The sequence below is a fragment of the Bufo bufo genome, chromosome 4 (assembly GCF_905171765.1).
Source record: "Bufo bufo chromosome 4, aBufBuf1.1, whole genome shotgun sequence".
NCBI lineage: Eukaryota > Metazoa > Chordata > Amphibia > Anura > Bufonidae > Bufo > Bufo bufo.
In genome coordinates this window covers 338,896,265-338,924,030 of record NC_053392.1, presented here as the reverse complement: position 1 = coordinate 338,924,030, position 27,766 = coordinate 338,896,265, and the positions used below count along the sequence as shown (strand labels likewise).

At 44.9% G+C, this 27,766-nt stretch overlaps 1 protein-coding gene across 1 annotated transcript in view; it reads left to right on the top strand.

The window, feature by feature from the left end:
* Positions 1–5,279: 5,279 nt before the first annotated feature.
* CDK19 (cyclin dependent kinase 19) overlaps positions 5,280–27,766 on the top strand; it is a 238,813-nt gene continuing 216,326 nt past the window's right edge. The window contains exon 1 of the mRNA XM_040428878.1: positions 5,280–5,683. Within this exon, the coding sequence (XP_040284812.1) occupies positions 5,556–5,683 (128 nt within the window). The 5' untranslated portion in view covers positions 5,280–5,555. The remainder of the gene's footprint in view (positions 5,684–27,766) is intronic.

The window sequence follows — 27,766 nt, the reverse complement described above, 5'->3', positions numbered from 1 at the left end:
TGCACAATATGAGACATATTACTAATTCATAATATTCTTAATTTCACTTGGTATTATGTCCAGCTCTCTCCGTTTAGTTCTTGTCGCTGCGAACCTGCAAGAAATGTCAGTTCTATTCTGCTACGATCTCGTTTTGTAGCGTTGTCACGGACGCCTCTATCATGGGACGTACTGTGAGGTTACCTTGTGTTGACATATTCTCCTAGGTAACCGCTTTCTCCCTCCGCCTCCTGATCCGATTGGTCGCCGCAATCATGTGGCATCGGCGGCGGCGTTTGGTGCGTCGCGGCGCATGCGCGTGACGTCACACGCCGACGCTGATGCTGACAGGGCGGTCTCCCTGGAAGAGGCGCGTTGGGGCTCTATTTAAACTCCATGAAGGTATGTGTCAGTGTGGCTGGTATAGGTTGAGGAACCCCCTTAACAATAGGGATATTACCTTTAGCGAGGACCACCAGATCCTCACACACCAAGGAGCAGAGAAGCATCTATTCCTCTGTAGCATGGCAATCCTGCACCATGGATGCCTGCCCTTAGACTCTGACTTTGAACTTTGGGTCTAGTCTCTAATGCAACCGTCCAACTGCAGCATATATTCTACTGCTACCTGCGGTCATAGACGGTATTTTTTGTGTTTTGTCTCTACATGTACTGTATCCCCCTGAGGAGTCGACACGACAGAAACGTGCCACGTCGGGAGGCCTGTAGTCACTTTATTTATTTTTTCGTTATACTAGGGTTCAGGTCCATAACTAGGGACAGGTATCCGGACGGGGTCGCTCTTTTCAGGGCGAGTGCTCTGTGTAGACAGGCAGCATGGGAGTAGGCCCCAATCCTACCAAGTATATAGGGTGATATAGGGCACAGCATCTACACTCTCATGACTGTATTCCTTGTCTACACTCCCGTCCATCAGGCCTGATTCTCCTGCCACGCTGATCCTAGTCACCTGGTCGGTCAGGTAAGACTGCTTGTGTCCACACAGGCGCAGCAGTTACAATTATTATCCTTGTTCCACCAGAAGTGGGGTATCCGTCCTAGAACCCCAATACATGTTGTATTTGTGTTGGCTGGGTAACACTGTTAGCATTTACACATGCGCACCAGTGCTAAGTTTTGTCTCTTTTTTCTCTACCAGCAGTGGGGTATCTACCCTAGAACCCCTTGACTATATATGTTTTGTATTGTGATGCATCTTCAGGTGTATATTTTAATGTATATCATATAAAGGTTATATTTTACAAGGATATTTCCCCACACTCTTTCATTGTGGGCCACTCACAGCTTTGAAATCTTGAAATATCAGTGGGACTGTTGTCACCAATAGTCTCAATCAGATATCTGTCCTTAAATAGGCAGCTGGGCTCAGAAGCCATATCTCTGTGTTGGGATCTGGGAGCCTTGTGTCTGGATGAAGGCTTGCTACCTGTTTGGTGTGAAAACAGGTTGGTGCTGCTATAGTCAAGGACTCTTTGAGGCAGAATTGCTGCATGGTGTGAATTACCACCAACACCGAAAGGTGACTTTTTGTTTGATTATGACTGCTTGTTTTGTCACTTGCCTAAAGTGTGAATAAAACACTGAACTGTTTGATCCAAAGAACTTGTTGTTGCCTCTATATTGCGTCCGCTAATCCTGTCTACCAGAGTGAAACCCCACAAAAGTTTAAAAAACACCCACCAAAATATTAAGTAAAACCCCCCCTTCCCAATTTTACATATAAAATATATAAACAATAAATAAATAAACATATTACATATTGCCATGCCCAAAAAAGTGTGAACTCTTAAAATATAAAAAAAAATCTCCTATGCGGTGAACGCCATAACAGAATTTATTTTAATAAAAACCACACGATTCGCCATTTCTTAGTTACCTTGTCCCCCCAAAAAATAGGATCGGACTGTTCGATTAGGAGACGGACGGTCCATTAAATGCGGAATACACGCTGCTTTTTTGGTTTTATTTTTTTCGCGTGGTATCGAGTATCGCAATACTTTTTTATGGTATCGAAAACGAATCAAAATTTTGGTATCGCAACAACCCTAAATCCCACACAGCAGCCACCCCAATATATAATCTCACAAGGCGCGCCCCCAGCATACAATCCCATACAGCAGCCCTCCCCAGCATACAATCCCACACAGCAGCCCCCCCAGTATATAATCTCATACAGCCCCCTCCCCAGCATGCAATCCCACACAGCAGTTCCCCCCAGTATATAATCTCACACAGCATATATATATTTATTAATGATCTTGTAGAAGGCTTGCATAGTAAAATATCAATTTTTGCAGATGACACTAAACTGTGTAAAGTAATTAACACTGAAGAGGACAGTATACTACTACAGAGGGATCTGGATAGATTGGAGGCTTGGGCAGATAAGTGGCAGATGAGGTTTAACACTGACAAATGTAAAGTTATGCACATGGGAAGGAATAATGCAAGTCACCCATACATACTAAATGGTAAAACACTCGGTAACACTGACATGGAAAAGGATCTAGGAATTTTAATAAACAGCAAACTAAGCTGCAAAAAACAGTGTCAGGCAGCTGCTGCCAAGGCCAATAAGATAATGGGTTGCATCAAAAGGGGCATAGATGCCCGTGATGAGAACATATTCCTACTACTTTATAAATCACTGGTCAGACCACACATGGAGTACTGTGTACAGTTCTGGGCTCCTGTGAACAAGGCAGACATAGCAGAGCTGGAGAGGGTCCAGAGGAGGGCAACTAAAGTAATAACTGGAATGGGGCAACTACAGTACCCTGAAAGATTATCAAAATTAGGGTTATTCACGTTAGAAAAAAGACGACTGAGGGGAGATCTAATTACTATGTATAAATATATCAGGGGGCAGTACAGAGATCTATCCCATCATCTATTTATCCCCAGGACTGTGACTGTGACGAGGGGACATCCTCTGCGTTTGGAGGAAAGAAGGTTTGTACACAAACATAGAAAAGGGTTCTTTACGGTAAGAGCAGTGAGACTATGGAACTCTCTGCCTGAGGAGGTGGTGATGGTGAGTACAATAAAGGAATTCAAGAGGGGCCTGGATGTATTTCTGGAGTGTAATAATATAACAGGCTATAGCTACTAGAGAGGGGTCGTTGATCCAGGGAGTTATTCTGATTGCCTGATTGGAGTCGGGAAGGAATTTTTTATTCCCCTAAAGTGAGGACAATTGGCTTCTACCTCACAGGTTTTTTTTGCCTTCCTCTGGATCAACTTGTAGGATGACAGGCCGAACTGGATGGACAAATGTCTTTTTTCGGCCTTATGTACTATGTTACTATGTTATATGTTACAGCAGCCCCCAGTATATAATCTCACAGCCACCCCCCCAGCATACAATCCCACACAGCAGCCCCCCAGTATATAATCTCACACAGCAGCCTCCCCAGCATACAATCCCACACAGCAGCCCCCCCAACATACAATCCCACACAGCAGTCCCCCTCCCCAGCATGCAATCCTACACAGCAGCCCCCAGTATATAATCTCACACAGCAGCGCCCCAGTATTTAATCTCACACAGCCCCCCTCCCCAGCATGCAATACCACACAGCAGCAGCCCCCCCAGTATATAATCCCACACAGCAGTCCCCCCAGTATATAATCTCACACAGCAGCCCCCCAGTATATAATCTCACACAGCAGCCCCCCAGTATATAATCTCACAGCCACCCCCCAAGCATACAATCCCACACAGCAGCCCCCCCAAGCATACAATCCCACACAGCAGCCCCCCCAGCATACAATCCCACACAGCAGCCCCCCCAGCATACAATCCCACACAGCAGCCCCCCCAGCATACAATCCCACACAGCAGCCCCCCCAGCATACAATCCCACACAGCAGCCCCCCCCAGCATACAATCCCACACAGCAGTCCCCCCCCAGCATACAATCCCACACAGCAGTCCCCCCCAGCATACAATCCCACACAGCAGTCCCCCCCAGCATACAATCCCACACAGCAGTCCCCCCCAGCATACAATCCCACACAGCAGTCCCCCCCAGCATACAATCCCACACAGCAGTCCCCCCCAGCATACAATCCCACACAGCAGCCCCCCAGTATATAATCTCATACAGCCCCCTGCCCAGCATGCAATCCCACACAGCAGTCCCCCCAGTATATAATCTCAGACAGCATCTCCCCCAGTATATAATCTCACACAGCAGCCCCCCAGTATATAATCTCACACAGCAGCCCCCCAGTATATAATCTCAAAGCCACCCCCCCCAGTATACAATCCCACACAGCAGCCCCCAGTATATAATCTCACACAACAGCCTCCCAGTATATTAATCTCACACAGCCCCCTCCCCAGCATACAATCCCACACAGCAGTCCCCCCCCAGTATATAATCTGACAGCAGCTCCCCCAGTATATATTCTTACACAACAGCCCCCTAGTATAAAATTTCTCACAGCCACCCCCCCAGCATACAATCCCACACAGCAGCCCCCCAGCATACAATCCCACACAGCAGCCCCCCAGTATATAATCTCACACAACAGCCTCCCAGTATTTAATCTCACACAGCCCCCCTCCCCAGCATGCAATACCACACAGCAGCAGCCCCCCCCCCCAGTATATAATCTCATACAGCCCCCTCCCTAGCATGCAATCCCACACAGCAGTCTCCCCAGTATATAATCTCAGACAGCAGCTCCCCCAGTATATCATCTCACACAGCAGCCCCCCAGTATATAATCTCAAAGCCACCCCCCCAGCATACAATCCCACACAGCAGCCCCCAGTATATAATCTCACACAACAGCCTCCCAGTATATTAATCTCACACAACCCCCCTCCCCAGCATGCAATCCCACACAGCAGTCCCCCCAGTATATAATCTGACAGCAGCTCCCCCAGTATATAATCTTACACAGCAGCTCCCCCAGTATATAATCTCACACAGCAGCCCCCTAGTATATAATCTCACAGCCACACCCCAGCATACAATCCAACACAGCAGCCCCCCAGTATATAATCTCACACAGCAGCCCCCTAGTATATAATCTCACAGCCATCCCCCCAGCATATAATCCCACACAACAGCCCCCCAGTATATAATCTCACACAACAGCCTCCCAGTATATAATCTCACACAGAATCCCCTGCTGCATACAATTCTCAGCTCCTCTCTACCACTGACAGACTCTCTCCCCTCTCAGTGGTACAGCCATCCCTGACCTCCTACTCTGCAAAGAGTCGGCCACTAGTGCCTGTGCTAGCAGAGCGCACCGGCTGCCGACCCACATGACCACGTGATATTGTGACGTCAGCAGGTCCTTACGGAGTATAGTATTTAGCCTTTACCATTGTATCCGGGAGCCTAGTTTACCGAAAAAGAAAGTAAAGACAGGGGGCGCTGTGCCTGCAAAAGTACATGGCATGCGTCTATGTGCACGGGAGAAGAAGGAAAACAAGGAAATGGTGGAGGGAGAGCTGCCTAGTGATTACACGCTAGCCCCGGCGTCCGCCTGGGGGGCAGCGCATTGATGGGTTAAACACGGTTTGGCCGAGGAGGATGGATTACGAGTTTAAGAGCAAGCTGTCTGCCGAGCGGGAGCGGGTGGAGGACCTCTTTGAATATGAAGGTTGCAAAGTGGGTCGTGGTACCTACGGGCATGTTTACAAAGCCAAGAGGAAAGATGGGTAAGTGGCACGGGTGGGGGGTGTATACGTCGTCACCTGTCTGTGCCATGCTCTTTGTGTGTGAGGGCGGCTGCTGTCAGCTTATTGATGGGGATGTTGTGCTGTACTTGTGTGTTCCACCCTCCTCCTCCTCTGCACACGCCCGGGATGCTGAACTTGTGTTGGGGGAGGGGGGAGACCAAGCTACAAATGTTTATGTTGGGGTAAGCCAGCCTTGTGCCCGCCTCCTTGAAATGCCACCACAGCTCAACGCTGTGACAGCAGCCAGTCAGCTCATTCCAATGTAGTGTTGTTATGGCCTGTGAAATGGAAGCTGGGCAGCACATTGTACAGTCTCCACACACGTATAGATCGCAACGCGCTGGCTATGGAGCCTGTTCAGATTGGGAGCTGAATTGCTAGATACATTTTCACCAAAATATTTAGAGAACACAGAGGGGGGGGAATCACACTATAGCAACCGAAATGACAGCAATTTAGGCTATGTTCACATCGCCGCCATGAACTTATGTCAACGAAAATTACAAAATTAGCGGGTCTGGCTCATAACTGAAACCAGCGGCGCCCAATGAACCCCACTGGCTATAGGGGGTCATCAGGCATTTTCCCGGAGGTGTCTGCCAGCAGCCTTCTCCCCTCGCATGTGTGTGGAAAGGTCTTTGACGTCACAGCTGCTTCCATGTTAGGTTGTGAACTCCACCTGCATATGTCGCCCCATGACATCCACAGGTGGGGGGCGTGCACCATCAGACTTGCAGCTTAGAGAGCCCCCCCTTCCTTCAACATCTGCAGGTGGTACCCCCTTTTCAAGACATATGAACATGATTTCATGGCCCTATTCCCCTAAACTGAAGGTTTTTACAGGCAATGTATGAAATCAGGCGTTCTACAGAAGTATTCAGGCAAAGTATATGAAACGCTTATTTCTCATTTCCTTGGCATTCTATATAATGCCTAAAAACAAACTGATAAGGTATAAAATACTCCCTTCCAAGAGGTCGAGGTCATTGTCAGGCAAACCATGAAAGTATAAAATACTCCCTTCTAGAGGTTATCAGGCAAATCGGCAAAGTATAAAATGCTCCCTTCCAGAGGTTGTCATTGGGCAAACCAGCAAAGTATAAGACTACTTTCACACTAGCGTTTAAGTTTTCCGGTATTGAGTTCCGTCATAGAGGCGTAATACCGGAAAAAAAGCTTCAGTTTTGTCCCCATTCATTGTCAATGGGGACAGAACTGAACAGAACGGAGTGCTCCATAATGCATTCTGTTCCGTTTAGTTGCGTTTCCAGACCGGAGAGCAAACCGCAACATGTTGTAGTTTGCTTTCCGTCCTGGCATGCGGAGCAAGACGGATCCGACATGACGCCCAATGCAAGTCAATGGGGACGGATCTGTTTTCTCCGCCACAATAGAAAACGGATCTGTCCCCTATTGACTTTCAGTGGTGTTCATGACGGATACGTCTTGGCTATGTTAAAGATAACACAACCGGATCCATTCATAACAGATGCAGACGGTTGTATTATCAGTAACGGAAGCATTTTTGCTGAACCCTGCCGGATCCAGCAAAAACACTAGTGTGAAAGTAGCCTTAAAATACTCACTTCCAGAGGTCATCATCAGGCAAACAGGAAAAGTATAATATACTCCCTTTCAGAGGTTATCAGGCAAACCAGCAAAGTATAAAATACTCCCTTGCAGAGGTCGTCATCGGGCAAACAGGTAGAGTATATAATACTCCCTTCCAGAAGTCTTTGGGAAAACAGGCAAAGTATAACATACTCCCTTCGAGAGGTCGTCGTCAGGCAAACCAACAAAGTATAAAATACTCCCTTCCAAGAACAAGAACAAGTGCCAAAATATTCAAAATGCCCTTCTAGCCTTCTATGTTGCAACATGTGAGGACAATACTGGTCTTTTTCCCTTGTTTTTTCAGTACAAAAATTCGGTTTTTCTGCTTTTTTATAATAAGTGTAGTTTATTTTGCATTTCTTTCTCATTAATGTTTTCACATCAATAAAGGCTTCTTAACATTTAATACTTGTTCACATTTTTTACTTTGCCTAAAGAGTACTCTTCATTCTATCTATCACCTAGGCAAAATATTGTAAAGACTGAAATAACAGAGACATTTAGGCATTCTATACAATGCCTTCATTTCATACTTTGCTTGTAACATACAGTGGATATAAAAAGTCTACACACCCCTGTTAAAATGTCAGGTTTCTGTGCTGTAAAAAAATGAGACAAAGATAAGTCATTTCAGAACTTTTTCCACCTTTTAATGTGACCTATAAACTGTATAACTCAATTGAAAAACAAACTGAAATCTTTTAGATGGAGGGAAGAAAACAAAAAAAACTAAAATAATGTAGTTGCATAAGTGTGCACACCCTCTTATAACTGGGGATGTAGCTGTGTTCAGAATTAAGCAATCACATTCAAAACCATGTTAAATAGGAGTCAGCATACACCTGCATCATTTAAAGTGCCTCTGATTAACCCCAAATAAAGTTCAGCTGCTCTAGTTGGTCTTTCCTGAAATCTTCTTAGTCGCATCCCACAGTAAAAGCCATGGTCCACAGAGAGCTTCCAAAGCATCAGAGGGAACTCATTGTTAAAAGGTATCAGTCAGGAGAAGGGTACAAAAGAATTTCCAAGGCATTAGATATACCATGGAACACAGTGAAGACAGTCATCATCAAGTGGAGAAAATATGGCCCAACAGTGGCATTACCAAGAACTGGACGTCCCTCCAAAATTGATGAAAAGACGAGAAGAAAACTGGTCTGGGAGGCTATCAAGAGGCCTACAGCAACATTAAAGGAGCTGCAGGAATATCTGGCAAGTACTGGCTGTGTGTGGTACATGTGACAACAATCTCCCGTATTCTTAATATGTCTGGGCTATGGCGTAGAGTGGCAAGACGAAAGCCTTTTCTTATGAAGAAAAACATCCAAGCCAGGCTACATTTAGCAAAAACACATCTGAAGTCTCCCAAAAGCATGTGGGAAAAGGTGTTATGGTCTGATGAAACCAAGGTGTCACGAGGGTGTCAAGAGCCACGCCTGACTCCGTTATACCCGGGGTCAGGAAGTCGCAGCGGGTGGCTGCGCGCTCTATGTATAAAGATAGTGCTGTTTTCTTAATGGTAGCTTTCTGGGTTTGCCTTGCAACCCTTTTTGGCTCACTCAGGGATCCGTAGCTTCTTCTCCTCAGCTGTTTCTTGTCCAGCACTCCCAACCTCCTTATATTCCCCTCTCCCACTTCTCTGGTTGCCAGATATAGAGCTTCCTGCCTGGACTTCTATACTGACCCACTGGAGCTGTGTAGCTGAGATTCCTGGTTGTTGTTCCAGAGCGTTACCCTCCGGATCCCTGTTGGGCTTTTGTTGTCTGCTGTTGTCGCCCACCTGGGATTATATGTTTTGTCTGTATTGTCTGTCCTCTCCTTGGTGTTTTCCTTTAGTGTTAGTGGTGCGGACTAGTGTTCCCACCGCCCTATTCACTACGTAGGGCTCATCTTAGGGAAAGCCAGGGTTTAGGCACGTAATCGGCGTACGGGTGAGGAACCCGTCTAGGGACGTCAGGGAAGTCAGGTGCCAGCCTCAAGGTGAGTTAGGGGTCACCACCTTTCCCTCTCCCTTGGACAGGGCCTTCCCTTTTCCCTCCCCTTGCGTCACGTATGTGATCGGCACGCCGGTCATGACACAAGGTGGAACTTTTTAGCCATAATTCCAAAAAATATGTTTGACGCAAAAACACTGCACATCACCAAAAGAACACCATCCCCACAGTGAAGCATGGTGGTGGCAGCATCATGCCAAGGGGCTGTTTTTCTTCAGCTGGAACTGGGGCTTAGTTAAGCTAGAGGGAATTATGAACAGTTCCAAATACAGTCAATATTGGCACAAAACTTTCAGGCTTCTGCTAGAAAGCTGAACATGAAGAGGAACTTCATCTTTCAGCATGACAACGACCCAAAGCATACATCCAAATCAACAAAGGAATGGCTTCACCAGAAGAAGATTAAAGTTTTTGAATGGCCCAGCCAGAGCCCAGACCTGAATCCGATTGAAAATCTGTGGGGTGATCTGAAGAGGGCTGTGCACAGGAGATGCCCTCGCAATCTGACAGATTTGGAGTGTTTTTGCAAAGAAGAGTGGGCAAATCTTGCCAAGTCAAAATGTGCCATGCTGATAGACTCATACCCAAAAAGACTGAGTGCTGCAATAAAATCAAAAGGTGCCTTAACAAAGTATTAGTTTAAGGGTGTGCACACTTATGCAACTATATTATTTTATTTTTATATATTTTCTTCCCTCTACCTAAAATATTTGAGTTTGTTTTTCAATTAAATTGTACAGTTTAAAGGTCACATTAAAGGTGGAAACATTTCTGAAATGATTTATCTTTGTCTCATTTTTTTTACATCACAGAAACCTGACATTTTAACAGGGGTGTGTAGACTTTTTATATCCTCTGTATATCATTCAGATCAGCCTTAACATTAAAAAAGTATGTATTACTTGTCTGCAATTTGCTGTGTTACAACTACACTGCCTGTCCAAAAAAAAGTCGCCACCTGGATTTAATTAAGCAAATAGTTATGAGCCTCCTATTGGATAATTACTGCATGGGCGATTATCTTCCAGCTGGCAACAAGTTATTTAACCCCAACTGGTGCAATGAGTTGCTTCTCATTTCTTGGCATGCATGAAGCAGAGAAAACATCTAAAGAGATTACAGAAACTACTAAAATTGGGTTAAGAACTGACCAACGCATTATTTAAAACTGAAAGTGGGGACCCATCGTATTCGAAGAAGAAATGTGGCAGGAAAAAAATCCTGAATGATCGTGATCGGCGATCACTTAAACGTTTGGTGAAATCAAATCGAAGAAAAACAACAGTAGAACTCAGGGCTATGTTTAATAGTGAAAGTAAGAGCATTTCCACACACACAATGCGAAGGGAACTCAAGGAATTGGGACTGAACAGCTGTGTAGCCGTAAGAAAACCACTAATCAGTGAGGCAAACCAGAAAAAAAGGCTTCAATTTGCTAGGGAGCATAAAGATTGGACTCTGGAGCAATGGAAGGTCATGTGGTCTGATGAGTCCAGATTTACCCTGTTCCAGAGTGATGGGCGCATCAGGGTAAGAAGAGAGGCAGATGAAGTGATGCACCCATCATGCCTAGTGCCTACTGTACAACCCTGTGGGGGCAGTGCTATGATCTGGGGTTGCTGCAGTTGGTCAGGTCTAGGTTCAGCAACAGTATGTGCTCCAAGAATGAGGTCAGCTGACTACCTGAACATACTGAATGACCAGGTTATTCCGTCAATGGTTTTTTTCTTCCCTGATGGCACGGGCATATTCCAAGATGACAATGCCAGGATTCATCGGGCTCAAATTGTGAAAGAGTGGTTCAGGGAGCATGAGACATAATTTTCACACACGGATTGGCCACCACAGAGTCTAGACCTTAACCCCATTGAGAATCTTTGGGATGTGCTGGAGAAGGCTTTGGCAGCAGTCAGACTCTACCATCGTCAATGTAAGATCTTGGTGAAAAATAAATGCAACACTGGATTGAAATAAATCTTGTGACATTGCAGAAGCTTATCAAAACAATGCCACAGCGAATGCGTGCCGTAATCAAAGCTAAAGGCGGTCCAACAAAATATTTTTGGTGGCGACTTTTTTTTGGGACTGGCAGTGTATTTTAGAACTGTGATTTGGCTGTAAAAACACAACGTCGCATGTCATACATGACTTACATTAAAGTCGATAGAATAAAAGTTGTTTGTGACTTGAGACCTGCAACACAAAATCCATCAACACCATTCGCAATCATTAGATCCAATGTCACTGTGTGGCCTCAGCCTAGTAGCACCAACAGGGGGTGTGAATAACATTGTCTTGCCACACTGGCACCTGACAAGGGGTGGGACGCATAAGGCAGCAAATGTAGAAAGCAGGAGAAACAGGCAAGCATTTTTTAAAAGGCATCAAATTGTGACTTTTTCATGTGCGGCACATCTGGACGATAGCTAGCCTACCTGGGCTGACCCCACAGTAAAGCTGCTGTGGCTCAGATTGATGACAAATGTCTTGCTGGATTTGATAGAAAAGTTGTCAGAACATACAACGTTGCTGTGCAGCTAGTACGAGTCCCCCTACCGACCCCTGTCCAGCGTTGAAAGTGCTCACAATGGGGATGCGAGCATCAGTCATGGAAAGCAGGCAGGACACCATACACCTTAGAATTCTGGCATAATTTGCACAAAATTGGTGTGCTCTCCATTCACTTCTGTGGGAGTTTATTTCTGGCAGTCTCTATTCCCAAGTATAGGACTTCCGAAAATAGTCGAACATACCTGGAATGGAGCTGAACTCCAGCTGAAAGGAGTCCACGGCACGCATGAGAAGTGTGCGCTCCTTCAATTCGAGGGGCACGTTCTGGAAACAGGTGCGAGTCCCGCTACCATCTAACATTGATGGCATATCCTAGCTATATGCCATCAATGTCTGAGATGGGTATAAGGCCTCTTTCAGACGAGCGAGTTCCACACATCAGACTCACAGCATGAGTATGCACCAGCTCCTATCAGTGTTATCCAATATATTCCAAACCTCTAAGGGTTACATAGCATCATAAATCAATATACCGTAATGCTATGCGATTCCGGCAGTGCTGGGAGGTCAGGACGGGAGCTGCCGCATACTTGCGCTGCGAGTCCGATGCGTGGATCTCGCTCGTCTAAAAGGGGCCTAAAGCCTCTTTCACATGAGCATTACGGATTGTATCAGTATGCGTTTGTCTGCAATTGCGTTCAGTGTTTCAGTTTATTCCACGCGAGTGCAATTAGTTTCCATGCGTTTTTCCCGTGCGCGAAAAAAACCCCGGAAGATTTACAAACAACATCTCCTAGCAACCATCAGTGAAAAACGCATTGCACCCGGACTGCATCCTGGTTCCATCGGATGCAATGCGTTTTGCACTGAAGCCCCATTCACTTCTAGGGGGCCAGGGCTGCGTGAAAAACGCAGAATATAGAACATGCTGTGATTCTTACTCAACGCAGAACTGATGCGTGAAAAACAATGCTAATGTACACAGACCCATTGAAATGAATGGGTCAGGATTCAGTGCAGGTGCTATGCATTCACTTCACGCATCGCACCCGCGCAGAAAACTCACTTGTGTGAAAAGAAGCCTAACCCTTCAAGTGTATTCAACACTTTCAGACACTTTTTGAGACTCCTTCAATGGGAGCATTTGTTAATGTAAGAGGGGTATGGCATAGATTTGGGCTCATTTTCTTGAGTAACCTAATCCAACAGATCGCTAGACAGTCTTTAGACATACCAGATTTATCAGCCAGCATCATCCATTGTGACAAATCTAGCGCTGTTTAAAACTAAGTATTACTATTGGGGGGCATTCACACGACCCTAGTGTTCTGTGGGTCCACAAAACACGGATACCGGCCTGTGTCCGTTCCGCAGAGTGTGCTGTCCGCATCTTTTGCGACCCCATTAAAATGAATGGGTCCGCACCCGTTCCACAAAATTGCAGAACGGATGCAAACTTATTCATACGGTCGTATTAATGAGCCCTTAGACTCTGCTAGTGAAGGTTGGCCCAGCTTTAGATTTAGGGGTTGTCGCACGGAAAATATTCTACAGTTTTCAACCCAGCAACTGGATCTGAATACTTTTGTAGCTGCATGTAATTAAAAAAATTATGTAAATATAAATGTAATATAGCCACTGAATTATTCAATAAAATGTATCTGTATAGCGCCACCTGCTGATTTATTTTTATTTTTTTCTTATTTCTTTGGCTCACTGAGAAGGCCACACATGCTCAGTTTCATGAATGAATTCAAAGAGAATAGAGCCTATTTATTCCTCAATAAAAGCACACAAAGAGAGGCACAAAGTGAGATATCATCTTCTGAGGCTGAAGGGTCAGAAACAGAACAAAATAGGACAACAAGAGGAGGAGGGAGAGATCAGAGAAATAGAGGAAGGGGAGGAAGGGGACAAACAAGGGGAGGCTATAAAAGAGGAAACTATCAACCATGCAACTCAGCGGACCCCTTACCCTCTACATTATCCTCTCTTTTTTAGCTCAACCCCCAATACAAGCTCCATACCAACTCAGGAACAAAGTATAGGGGGGACTGTAGCAAAAAACAAAAGTAAGAGTAAAATGGAAATTATTAACCTTTCCTCTCATGTACTAACAAGTGACGAAACCTCCCTACTCAATAAGGGCTTGTCCTTTGTCCCCACGGTCCCATATGATACGTTCGAATGGAGCAAAGATTTAGCCCTCTTTGTAAGGAAACTCCTTTGGCATAAGCACTTTGCCCTACAGGAGAAAAAACAGTGTGAAGAATTAAATATGAGCCCCCAGGAACTAGAAGCAACTAAGGCGCTTGTAAATCTTTTAGAGGAAGGTGAAAAAGACAGGGCAGAAGGTCCCTTCACACAACTAAAACTTAAAAGTACACAAATGCCACCTCCTCTACTAGACTCAAACATATCCATTTTTAATAAATTAGTATCCAGAGATCTAATGCAAATTCAGGCCTTTAGGTGTAGGAACAATTTAAATAGAAATGAACATGAAGCCCTGAAAACATTGGAGAAAGATCGAAACGTGGTAATAAAAGCCTCTGATAAGGGAGGCAATCTAGTCCTTATGGACACAGGGAAATATAAAAAAATGTGCCTAGATATTCTGAATAATAGAGAGTCATATGAACTCCTACTCAAAGACCCTGGCCCTATGTACCTGTATGAACTAAGAGACATTCTCAATGAAGGACTCAGAAATAAATTGATAAATGAAGCAGAAAGGGACTTTCTTCTGCCCCACCACCCGGTCACGGCTACTTTTTACTCCCTGCCCAAGATACATAAGGGCCTCAGTCCCTTAAAAGGACGCCCGATAGTATCTGGGATAGGAAGTATAGGGCAAAATGTAGGCATCTATGTAGACAGGATCATCCAGCCATTCGTAACAGCGTTGCCATCCTATATACGAGACACTTCGGATCTCCTTTTAAAACTGAATGGCATCTGTCTGGATGACTCAATGATCTTTGCATCCATAGATGTCAAAGCGCTATATAGTTCCTTTAGACACGACCTGGGCCTGAATGCAGTGGAGTACTATTTATCCATGCGTGATAATAGAATGAGAGCACACAATAAATTTGTTCTAGATCAGACCTGGGCAAACTACGGCCCGCGGGCCGTATACGGCCCGGCGGACCTTTTAATCCGGCCCCCGGGCGGAGCCAGAGGCGTGCCAAGCAACGATACCCCTCCTCCGCGAATGAAGAGGACTTCCGACTCGGCGTGCTGCGTGTGGCATGGAGCGGTGGCAGGGAGGCAGCGTCAGCGGCAGTACTGTCTAGGTAAGACACAGCAGGGGGGGGGGTGCCTCGTGCGAGCCGTACCCGGGACCCGGCCGGCCGCAATTATTCCCTTCTCTGTAACAGCGCAGCGCCCGCGGCTCTCATAGTATCGGCTGTGACTGTCTGACACTGACAGTCACAGAGCCGACAAGCATGAAGCTGCGGCCGCCTCCCCCTGTGCTGTGTGTAGTCAGTGTGACTAACACATGGCTGATCATCTCTGAGCATTACGTTTCTAAAGGCAAGGGGGGGGGGGGAGGGGTGTGTACTATTGTAAGGGGGGGGGGTGTTCTGTATATGATGGGGGGGGCCGGGGGGGTGTTCTGTACACAAGGGGACAATGGCTGGATTCACAGGGGACAATGGCTGGATTCACAGGGGACAATGGCTGGATTCACATTGGACAATGGCTGGATTCACAGGGGGACAATGGCTGGATTCACAGGGGACAATGGCTGGATTCACATGGGGACAATGGCTGGATTCACAGTGGGACAATGGCTGGATTCACAGGGGACAATGGCTGGATTCACAGGGGACAATGGCTGGATTCACAGGGGACAATGGCTGGATTCACAGGGGACAATGGCTGGATTCACATTGGACAATGGCTGGATTCACAGGGGGACAATGGCTGGATTCACAGGGGACAATGGCTGGATTCACATGGGGACAATGGCTGGATTCACATGGGGACAATGGCTGGATTCACAGTGGGACAATTGCTGGATTCACAGGGGGACAATGGCTGGATTCACAGGGGGACAATGGCTGGATTCACAGGGGGACAATGGCTGGATTCACAGGGGGACAATGGCTGGATTCACAGGGGGACAATGGCTGGATTCACAGGGGGACAATGGCTGGATTCACAGGGGGACAATGGCTGGATTCACAGGGGACAATGGCTGGATTCACAGGGGACAATGGCTGGATTCACAGGGGACAATGGCTGGATTCACAGGGGACAATGGCTGGATTCACATGGGGACAATGGCTGGATTCACAGGGGACAATGGCTGGATTCACAGGGGACAATGGCTGGATTCACAGGGGACAATGGCTGGATTCACAGGGGGACAATGGCTTTCACTAATATGAGTCACAAATAGTGAAAAATGTTCATTGTTTTGGGAAATTTTGTTTAATAAATTTAAATTTTTTTCTTGTAAGGCAACCTCACTTTTTCATTGTTTAACTATAACAAGTACTCGTACCAGTTGTCCAACAATGATATTTACTGCTTTTTATAAAGAAATACAATTGATTTTATGCAGTATTGAGTTTAGCCTTTTGGCCCGGCCCTCCAAAATATTTTCAGTTTCTCATGTGGCCCCATCGAAAAAATAATTGCCCACCCCTGTTCTAGATCTATTGAACTTCAGCCTTACCAAGAACTACTTTGTCTTTGATGATCGCCACTACCACCAGCTCAGGGGTACCGCGATGGGCAGTTCTTGTGCGCCGTCGTACGCAAATCTACTCCTGGGCTGGTGGGAGACCAACTACATAGGGTCTGAAGCACTAGCGAAGTGGCAAGACAAAGTAGTTCTGTGGCTGAGGTTCATAGATGATGTGTTCGTACTGTGGAGAGGCACTGAAGAATCTTTTACTGAATTTGTCATGATCATCAATGACAATGATTTGGGCCTCAATTTTACATCAACTTGCGACAAAAACGCATTACCATTTTTGGATGTATTAATTGAGAGAGGCACGAATCAAAGCATTGTCACCTGAGTGTACCGAAAAAGCACAGCGGGCAATAGCCTCCTCCGACGGGAGAGTGCTCACCCTTTCTCCCTACGTAAGGGAATTCCAAAGGGCCAGTACTTCAGGATCCGGAGGAACTGCTCAACAATGAAAAAAATCAAAAAACAGGCAGCGGACCTGAGAGTTAGGTTTAGGGAAAGAGGCTACCCGGATGAAATCCTACGCACAGCTTTTGAAACAGCGTGCAGTGAAAACCGGGATCAACTCCTCATCCCTAAAAAACAGATCAGGTGCACCCACAGATCAGAATAAAATTCGAATAATCGGTACTTTTGAAAGGCGGACCCAGACCTAGACAAGGCATTAGCATCCTATCCGCAGATCACCTTTAGAAAGGGACGCAGTCTAAGAGACAGATTAATGAACAGCCACTTCCAACCGCCAGAAAAGCCAGGCAATTGGCTCTCCAGAAAGCCTATGGGTACTTTCCAATGTGGCAGCTGCACAGCGTGTAGCAATATTAAAAAAGCAAAAACATTCACCTGCTCATTTAACCACCTCCGGACCGCCTAACGCAGGATCGCGTTCCGGAGGTGGCAGCCCTGCGCACAGTCACGCATATACGCGTCATCTCGCGAGACGCGAGACTTCCTGTGAACGCGCGCACACAGGCGCGCGCGCTCACAGGAACGGAAGGTAAGAGAGTTGATCTCCAGCCTGCCAGCGGCGATCGTTCGCTGGCAGGCTGGAGATGTGTTTTTTTTAACCCCTAACAGGTATATTAGACGCTGTTTTGATAACAGCGTCTAATATACCTGCTACCTGGTCCTCTGGTGGTCCCCTTTGTTTGGATCGACCACCAGAGGACACAGGTAGCTCAGTAAAGTAGCACCAAGCACCACTACACTACACTACACCCCCCCCCCCCGTCACTTATTAACCCCTTATTAGCCCCTGATCACCCCTGATCACCCCATATAGACTCCCTGATCACCCCCCTGTCATTGATTACCCCCCTGTCATTGATCAACCCCCTGTAAAGCTCCATTCAGACGTCCGCATGATTTTTACGGATCCACTGATAGATGGATCGGATCCGCAAAACGCATCCGGACGTCTGAATGAAGCCTTACAGGGGCGTGATCAATGACTGTGGTGATCACCCCATATAGACTCCCTGATCACCCCCCTGTCATTGATTACCCCCCTGTCATTGATTACCCCCCTGTAAAGCTCCATTCAGACGTCCGCATGATTTTTACGGATCCACTGATAGATGGATCGGATCCGCAAAACGCATCCGGACGTCTGAATGAAGCCTTACAGGGGCATGATCAATGACTGTGGTGATCACCCCATATAGACTCCCTGATCACCCCCCTGTAAAGCTCCATTCAGATGTCCGCATGATTTTTACGGATGCACTGATACATGGATCGGATCCGCAAAACGCATCCGGTCGTCTGAATGAAGCCTTACAGGGGCATGATCAATGACTGTGGTGATCACCCCCCTGTCATTGATTACCCCCCTGTAAAGCTCCATTCAGATGTCCGCATGATTTTTACGGATGCACTGATAGATGGATCGGATCCGCAAAACGCATCCGGACGTCTGAATGAAGCCTTACAGGGGCATGATCAATGACTGTGGTGATCACCCCATATAGACTCCCTGATCACCCCCCTGTCATTGATTACCCCCCTGTCATTGATTACCCCCCTGTAAAGCTCCATTCAGACGTCCGCATGATTTTTACGGATGCACTGATAGATGGATCGGATCCGCAAAACGCATCCGGACGTCTGAATGAAGCCTTACAGGGGCGTGATCAATGACTGTGATGATCACCCCATATAGACTCCCTGATCACCCCCCTGTCATTGATTACCCCCCTGTCATTGATTACCCCCCTGTAAAGCTCCATTCAGACGTCCGCATGATTTTTACGGATGCACTGATAGATGGATCGGATCCGCAAAACGCATCCGGACGTCTGAATGAAGCCTTACAGGGGCGTGATCAATGACTGTGGTGATCACCCCATATAGACTCCCTGATCACCCCCCTGTCATTGATCACCCCCCTGTAAAGCTCCATTCAGACGTCCGCATGATTTTTACGGATGCACTGATAGATGGATCGGATCCGCAAAACGCATCCGGACGTCTGAATGAAGCCTTACAGGGGCATGATCAATGACTGTGGTGATCACCCCATATAGACTCCCTGATCACCCCCCTGTCATTGATTACCCCCCTGTCATTGATTACCCCCCTGTAAAGCTCCATTCAGATGTCCGCATGATTTTTACGGATGCACTGATAGATGGATCGGATCCGCAAAACGCATCCGGACGTCTGAATGAAGCCTTACACGGGCGTGATCAATGACTGTGGTTATCACCCCATATAGACTCCCTGATCACCCCCCTGTCATTGATCACCCCCCTGTCATTGATCAACCCCCCTGTCATTGATCAACCCCCCTGTCATTGATCAACCCCCCTGTCATTGATCACCCCTCTGTAAGGCTCCATTCAGATATTTTTTTGGCCCAAGTTAGCGGAATTTATTTTTTTTTTTCTTACAAAGTCTCATATTCCACTAACTTGTGTCAAAAAATAAAATCTCACATGAACTCACCATACCCCTCACGGAATCCAAATGCGTAAAATTTTTTAGACATTTATATTCCAGACTTCTTCTCACGCTTTAGGGCCCCTAGAATGCCAGGGCAGTATAAATACCCCACATGTGACCCCATTTCGGAAAGAAGACACCCCCAGGTATTCCGTGAGGGGCATATTGAGTCCATGAAAGATTTAAATTTTTGTCCCAAGTTAGCGGAACGGGAGACTTTGTGAGAAAAAAATTAAAAATATCAATTTCCGCTAACTTGTGCCAAAAAAAAAAAATTTCTATGAACTCGCCATGCCCCTCATTGAATACCTTGGGGTGTCTTCTTTCCAAAATGGGGTCACATGTGGGGTATTTATACTGCCCTGGCATTCTAGGGGCCCCAAACGTGAGAAGAAGTCTGGTATCCAAATGTCTAAAAATGCCCTCCTAAAAGGAATTTGGGCACCTTTGCGCATCTAGGCTGCAAAAAAGTGTCACACATCTGGTATCGCCGTACTCAGGAGAAGTTGGGCAATGTGTTTTGGGGTGTCATTTTACATATACCCATGCTGGGTGAGAGAAATATCTTGGTCAAATGCCAACTTTGTATAAAAAAATGGGAAAAGTTGTCTTTTGCCAAGATATTTCTCTCACCCAGCATGGGTATATGTAAAATGACACCCCAAAACACATTCCCCAACTTCTCCTGAATACGGCGATACCACATGTGTGACACTTTTTTGCAGCCTAGGTGGGCAAAGGGGCCCATATTCCAAAGAGCACCTTTAGGATTTCACAGGTCATTTACCTACTTACCACACATTAGGGCCCCTGGAAAATGCCAGGGCAGTATAACTACCCCACAAGTGACCCCATTTTGGAAAGAAGACACCCCAAGGTATTCCGTGAGGGGCATGGCGAGTTCCTAGAATTTTTTATTTTTTGTCACAAGTTAGTGGAAAATGCTTATTTTTTTTTTTTATTTTTTTTTCATACAAAGTCTCATATTCCACTAACTTGTGACAAAAAATAAAAAGTTCCATGAACTCACTATGCCCATCAGCGAATACCTTGGGATCTCTTCTTTCCAAAATGGGGTCACTTGTGGGGTAGTTATACTGCCCTGGCATTCTAGGGGCCCAAATGTGTGGTAAGGAGTTTGAAATCAAATTCTGTAAAAAATGACCTGTGAAATCCGAAAGGTGCTCTTTTGAATATGGGCCCCTTTGCCCACCTAGGCTGCAAAAAAGTGTCACACATCTGGTATCTCCGTAATCGGGAGAAGTTGGGGAATGTGTTTTGGGGTGTCATTTTACATATACCCATGCTGGGTGAGAGAAATATCTTGGCAAAAGACAACTTTTCCCATTTTTTTTATACAAAGTTGGCATTTGACCAAGATATTTATCTCACCCAGCATGGGTATATGTAAAAAGACACCCCAAAACACATTCCTCAACTTCTCCTGAATACAGAGATACCAGATGTGTGACACTTTTTTGCAGCCTAGGTGGGCAAAGGGGCCCACATTCCAAAGAGCACCTTTCGGATTTCACAGGTCATTTACCTACTTACCACACATTTGGGCCCCTAGAATGCCAGGGCAGTATAACTACCCCACAAGTGACCCCATTTTGGAAAGAAGAGACCCCAAGGTATTCGCTGATGGGCATAGTGAGTTCATGGAAGTTTTTATTTTTTGTCACAAGTTTGTGGAATATGAGACTTTGTATGAAAAAAAAAAAAAAAAAAAAAAAATCATCATTTTCCACTAACTTGTGACAAAAAATAAAAAATTCTAGGAACTCGCCATGCCCCTCACGGAATACCTTGGGGGGTCTTTTTTCCAAAATGGGGTCACTTGTGGGGTAGTTATACTGCCCTGGTATTCTAGGGGCCCAAATGTGTGGTAAGGAGTTTGAAATCAAATTCAGGAAAAAATGAGGAGTGAAATCCGAAAGGTGCTCTTTGGAATATGGGCCCCTTTGCCCACCTAGGCTGCAAAAAAGTGTCACACATCTGGTATCCCCGTACTCAGGAGAAGTTGAGGAATGTGTTTTGGGGTGTCTTTTTACATATACCCATGCTGGGTGAGATAAATATCTTGGTCAAATGACAACTTTGTATAAAAAAATGGGAAAAGTTGTCTTTTGCCAAGATATTTCTCTCACCCAGCATGGGTATATATAAAATGACACCCCAAAACACATTCCCCACCTTCTCCTGAGTACGGAGATACCAGATGTGTGACACTTTTTTGCAGCCTAGGTGGGCAAAGGGGCCCATATTCCAAAGAGCACCTTTCGGATTTCACAGGTCATTTTTTACAGAATTTGATTTCAAACTCCTTACCACACATTTGGGCCCCTAGAATGCCAGGGCAGTATAACTACCCCACAAGTGACCCCATTTTGGAAAGAAGAGACCCCAAGGTATTCGCTGATGGGCATAGTGAGTTCATAGAACTTTTTATTTTTTGTCACAAGTTAGTGGAATATGAGACTTTGTAAGAAAAAAAAAATAAAAAAAAAAATCATCATTTTCCGCTAACTTGTGACAAAAAATAAAAAGTTCTATGAACTCACTATGCCCATCAGCGAATACCTTAGGGTGTGTACTTTCAGAAATGGGGTCATTTGTGGGGTGTTTGTACTGTCTGGGCATTGTAGAACCTCAGGAAACATGACAGGTGCTCAGAAAGTCAGAGCTGCTTCAAAAAGCGGAAATTCACATTTTTGTACCATAGTTTGTAAACGCTATAACTTTTACCCAAACCATTTTTTTTTTTACCCAAACATTTTTTTTTTATCAAAGACATGTAGAACTATAAATTTAGAGCAAAATTTCTATATGGATGTCGTTTTTTTTGCAAAATTTTACAACTGAAAGTGAAAAATGTCATTTTTTTGCAAAAAAATCGTTAAATTTCGATTAATAACAAAAAAAGTAAAAATGTCAGCAGCAATGTAATACCACCAAATGAAAGCTCTATTAGTGAGAAGAAAAGGAGGTAAAATTCATTTGGGTGGTAAGTTGCATGACCGAGCAATAAACGGTGAAAGTAGTGTAGGTCAGAAGTGTAAAAAGTGGCCTGGTCTTTCAGGGTGTTTAAGCACTGGGGGCTGAGGTGGTTAATCAGAATTCTATACAAAGGATTTTATAAACTGTCTCACCACAGGGGTAGTGTATCTGGCCCAATGTACTTGCCCACTAGACTATGTGGGCAAGACAAAACGTGAGTTCAGGAGACGAATAAGGGATCATGTGAATGATATTTTAAACGAAAAAGATACTTCAGTAGCTCGCCACGTTGTGCAGTACCATGGAGGCAATACCAACTGCCTGAAATTTATGGGCCTCCAACATGTCCCCAAACCTAGGAGAGGTGGTGATTGGGACAAGCTAATTTTAGGACCTGCCGGGGACGCGGTATTAGATCCCCATAGCAACCTAGCCGCCACCCACCAACGTCACTTCCGGTATCGGGCGGAGCGCTGCCAGGGTAAGTAAGCACTGAGAAGCCCAATCAGCTTGCGCTTGCGTCCAGGAGGCATGACGCGATGGTGGGGGCGGACACAAACATGACGCCCAGCAAAGAACCCATAGGTTAACTAATTAAATGGGAGGAGCTGGGACGCCATAAAAAGAGACACATTTACACTTACTAGTTGCCACTGCCTCTATATGCGTGCGAGAGCGCTGCCACTGCACTAGGTGCCCCGGCGTTTGTCTCTTTGTCCCTGAAGAACCGCTGCTCTTAGTGGTGAAACGCGTCGGACAGGACAGTTTAGAGGGAATCTAGTTGTCAGGGTGAAACAATGATAGATCCGAGGTTCCAACGGTTGTGGGTCGCCCTTATAAGGGCGGGTGCCCGGAATACAGCCAGATAGGGTTCTCCCCACTCATCATGACTAGTATATGTAGGGATAGAACTCAGGCAGAGCAACCCACCTGAATATTTTGTTTAAAAGCGACCACAGTACAAAAAAACGCTGCCTGAAAAAATCGGAATCTCCTTGTCACGTCTGACACCCCTCTAAGAAAGCAGTGCAACACAAGCATTGTTTCAATAAAAGTGTCTTTATATTCTAAATATCGACAAAATAAAAGTTATGTTTTAAAATAACTACAATATAGGTACGCTCAGCGCAATAATTATATGCTCAGTTTCATCCTTCATCTGCCCCCTGACCCGTGATAGAGAGAGCTGCAGCAGAATGAACACACCCCTTAAGCTGCAGCAGAAAGAACACACCCCTTAAGCTGCAGCAGAAAGAACACACCCGTTAAGCTGCAGCAGAAAGAACACACCCCTTAAGGTCCAGCAGAAAGAACACTTCCCTTGAGCTGCCAGCTTGATATAAATCTAGCACAGCAATGAATAGGGAGATCTCTGGATCCATGTGAGGTACAGGGCTGGTTCTAGCTTTGTTAGAAAGAGATTGTCAGGATTTTAATTTTTTTTTTTTTACACTAATCATGGGATGACCCCTTAACCTCTTCAGGACACATGACGTACCGGTACGGCATGTTGTCCTGGTACTTAAGTCATGTGTATTTCCGATCACCGGCGGGCGGTGATCGGAACCCGGTGCCTGCTTAAATCATTGAGCAGGCACCTCGGCTAAATGCACGGGGGGTCCCGTGACCCCCCCCCCTCAATTCAGACCTGCGGTTTGCGGCTTTTACCTGGTGCGGCGGCGGTGATGCAATCGGGTCCCCATGGGGCTGTAGGGGGGACCCGATGGCATGGAAGGCAGCGCGGTGCCTTCCTGTGACGTGCCTGTGAGATCCAGCCCCCTGGATCTCACAGGCCGGAAGCTGTATGAGTAATACACACAGTATTACTCATACAGCCAATGCATTCCAGAAGTATTGGAATGCATTGTAAAGGATTAGACCCCCAAAAGTTCAAGTCCCAAAGTGGGACAAAAAATAAAGTTGAAAAAAAAAATTGTTTTCCCCCCAAAAATTAAAAGTTTCAAGTAAAAATAAACAAAAACTTAATTTTTCCCCAAATAAAGTTAAAAAAAAATTGTAAAAAATAGGGGGGGGGGGAGAAGTATACATATTAGGTATCGCCGCGTCCGGCTCTATAAACATATCACATGACCTAACCCTTCAGATGAACACAATAAAAAATAAAAACTGTGCTAAGTAAGCCATTTTTTTGTCACCTTACATCACAAAAAGTACAACAGCAAGCGATCAAAAAGGCAGTTGCCCACCAAAATAGTACCAATCTAACCGTCACCTCATCCCGCAAAAAATGAGCCCCTACCTGAGACAATCGCCCAAAAAGTAAAAAAACTATGGCTCAGAATATGGAGACACTAAAACATAATTTTTTTTGTTTTAAAAAAGCTGTTATTGTGTAAAACTTACATAAATAAATAAAAAAGTATACATATTAGGTATCGCCGCGTCCGTATCGACCGGCTCTATAAACATATCACATGACCTAACCCTTCAGATGAACACCGTAAAAAATAAAAAATAAAAACTGTGCTAAATAAAAAAAAATTGTCACCTTACATCACAAAAAGTATAATAGCAAGCGATCAAAAAGTCACACGCACCCCAAAATAGTGGCAATAAAACCGTCGTCTCATCTCGCAAAAATCATACTCTACCCAAGGTAATCGCCCAAAAACTGAAAAAAATTATGGCTCTCAGACTATGGAAACACTAAAACATGATTTTTTTTGTTTAAAAAAAGAAATCATTGTGTAAAACTTACATAAATAAAAAAAAAAGTATACATATTAGGTATCGCTGCATCCGTGACAACCTGGTCTATAAAAATATCACATAATCTAACCTGTCAGATGAATGTTGTATATAACAAAAAATAAAAATTTCTTGTTACCTTGCCTCACAAAAAGTGTAATATAGAGCAACCAAAAATCATATGTACCCTAAACTAGTACCAACAATACTGCCACCCTATCCCGTAGTTTCTAAAATGGGGTCACTTTTTTGGAGTTTCTACTCTAGGGGTGCATCAGGGCGGCTTCAAATGGGACATGGTGTCAAAAAACCAGTCCAGCAAAATCTGCCTTCCAAAAACCGTATGGCATTCCTTTCCTTCTGCGCCCTGCCGTGTGCCCGTACAGCAGTTTACGACCACATATGGGGTGTTTCTGTAAACTACAGAATCAGGGCCATAAATATTGAGTTTTGTTTGGCTGTTAACCCTTGCTTTGTTACTGTAAAAAATGGATTAAAATGGAACTGGTCCCTAAAAATTTGGTTTTTGAAAATTTTGGAAAAATTTCAAGATTTGCTTCTAAACTTCTAAGCCTTGTAACATCCCCAAAAAATAAAATATCATTCCCAAAATGATCCAAACATGAAGTAGACATATGGGGAATGTAAAGTAATAACTATTTTTGGAGGTATTACTATGTATTATAGAAGTAGAGAAATTGAAACTTGGAAATTTGTCATTTTTAAAAAAATTTCGGTAAATTTTGTATTTTTTTTTATAAATAAAAGTTAATTTTTTTTTACTTCATTTTACCAGTGTCATGAAGTACAATATGTGACGAAAAAACAATCTCAGAATGGCCTGGATAAGTCAAAGCGTTTTAAAGTTAACACCACTTAAAGTGACACTGGTCAGATTTGCAAAAAATGGCCTGGTCCTTAAGGTGAAATAAGGCTGTGTCCCAAAGGGGTTAAAAAGAAGAACCAAATTTATCAAACATCATGTGACATTTCATACATTTGTCACAAATTATGTCATTGAGGGTTCCTGCAAAATTCACTTTAGGGATAGTTTCACACAGGCGTATTTAGCCCGAGAAACTGATCCATGCTTCTCTGAAGGGAACTCAAAGCATTAGGGCTCATGCACACGACCGTATGTGTTTTGCTGGAATGGAACAGCTGGCCCCTAATAGAACAGTACTGTCCTTGTCCATAATACAGACAATAATAGGACATGTTCTATTTTTTTGCGGAACGGACATACGCAAATGGAATGCACACAGAACAACTTCCGTTTTTTTTGGACCCATTGAAATGAATGGTTCTGCATACAGTCCGCAAAAAAAAATGGAACGGACACGGAAAGAAAATACGTTCGTGTGCATGAGCCCTTATAATAATTTATGATACTGTGGATTCCCGTCTCACCATGGAGCTCTAGTGATTTGTAGTAACGGCATTATGTGACTACAGTTCAGCGAGTTGGGAATTCACAGTGTCATAAGTTGTCATGATGCTGTGAGTTCACTTCAGAAGAGCAGTGTTCAGTCTGGGAAGTTCAGCTCTCACACAGAGTGTTTTATAGACTGAATACACTCGTGTGAAACTGGCCTGAGGCTCACACAGCGTAGCCGTTCTGGGACGCTAAGCAACCCACAGCAGGATCGTATTAGCTGATTATAACCAAATTGTTTTTCGCTCATTGTTATTGGCTGTGCCGTAACCTGCAAAAACTGCAAGCATTAACAATGAACACCACAGAAAGGCACGCGCATAAGAAAAAACTGAATGTGGTACCCAATACCCAGACCCGAACCCAAACTTCTAAATTCAGCAGGACCTGAGCGCGATGACATCAGCGAAGGTCCTTTTGCAGGTCCTTCAAGAAAAACAAAGAAGAGGATCCCGGCTGCGCGATCAAGTGGATGAGGTGAGTAATGTTTTTATTATTTTTTTTTAACCCTCAAGTGACATTTCACTTTGCATTCTATATTAACGAATGCTATTATTTTCCATTATAACCATGTTATAATGAAAATAATAAAGTAAATGGGGACCCGGGTCGCTCATCCCTCGTCTCCTTAGCAACCATGCATGAAAATCGCATCAGCAGTTTTCACGCAGCCCCATTCATTTCTATGGGGCCTGCGTTGCTTGAAAAACGCAGGATATAGAACATGCTGCGATTTTTCACGCAACGCACAAGTGATGCGTGAAAAACATCGCTTATGTACACAGCCCCATTGAAATGAATGGGTCAGGATTCAGTGCGGGTGCAATGCGTTCAACTCACGCATCACATCCGCGCTGAAAACTCGCCCGTGTGAAAGGGGCCAAACAGTGTGGTTATAATTTGTAGCACTCACATGGCAGTGACAGACTGATATGGTAACGGGGAATGCAGTGTTTATTTTGTTGCGTAACGTAGTGACCCGTATTGAATGTGACTGTTTCCATTTGCTGATGCTATCTTGGCATTGTAACACAGATATATTAATCAGGACAGCATGGAAAATCCCCTGCAGCTACTTATTTCATGTTAGTGGTATTTTACAGCTACATTGTAACCTTACTGGTTATCCTGGATTGTGTTAGCCA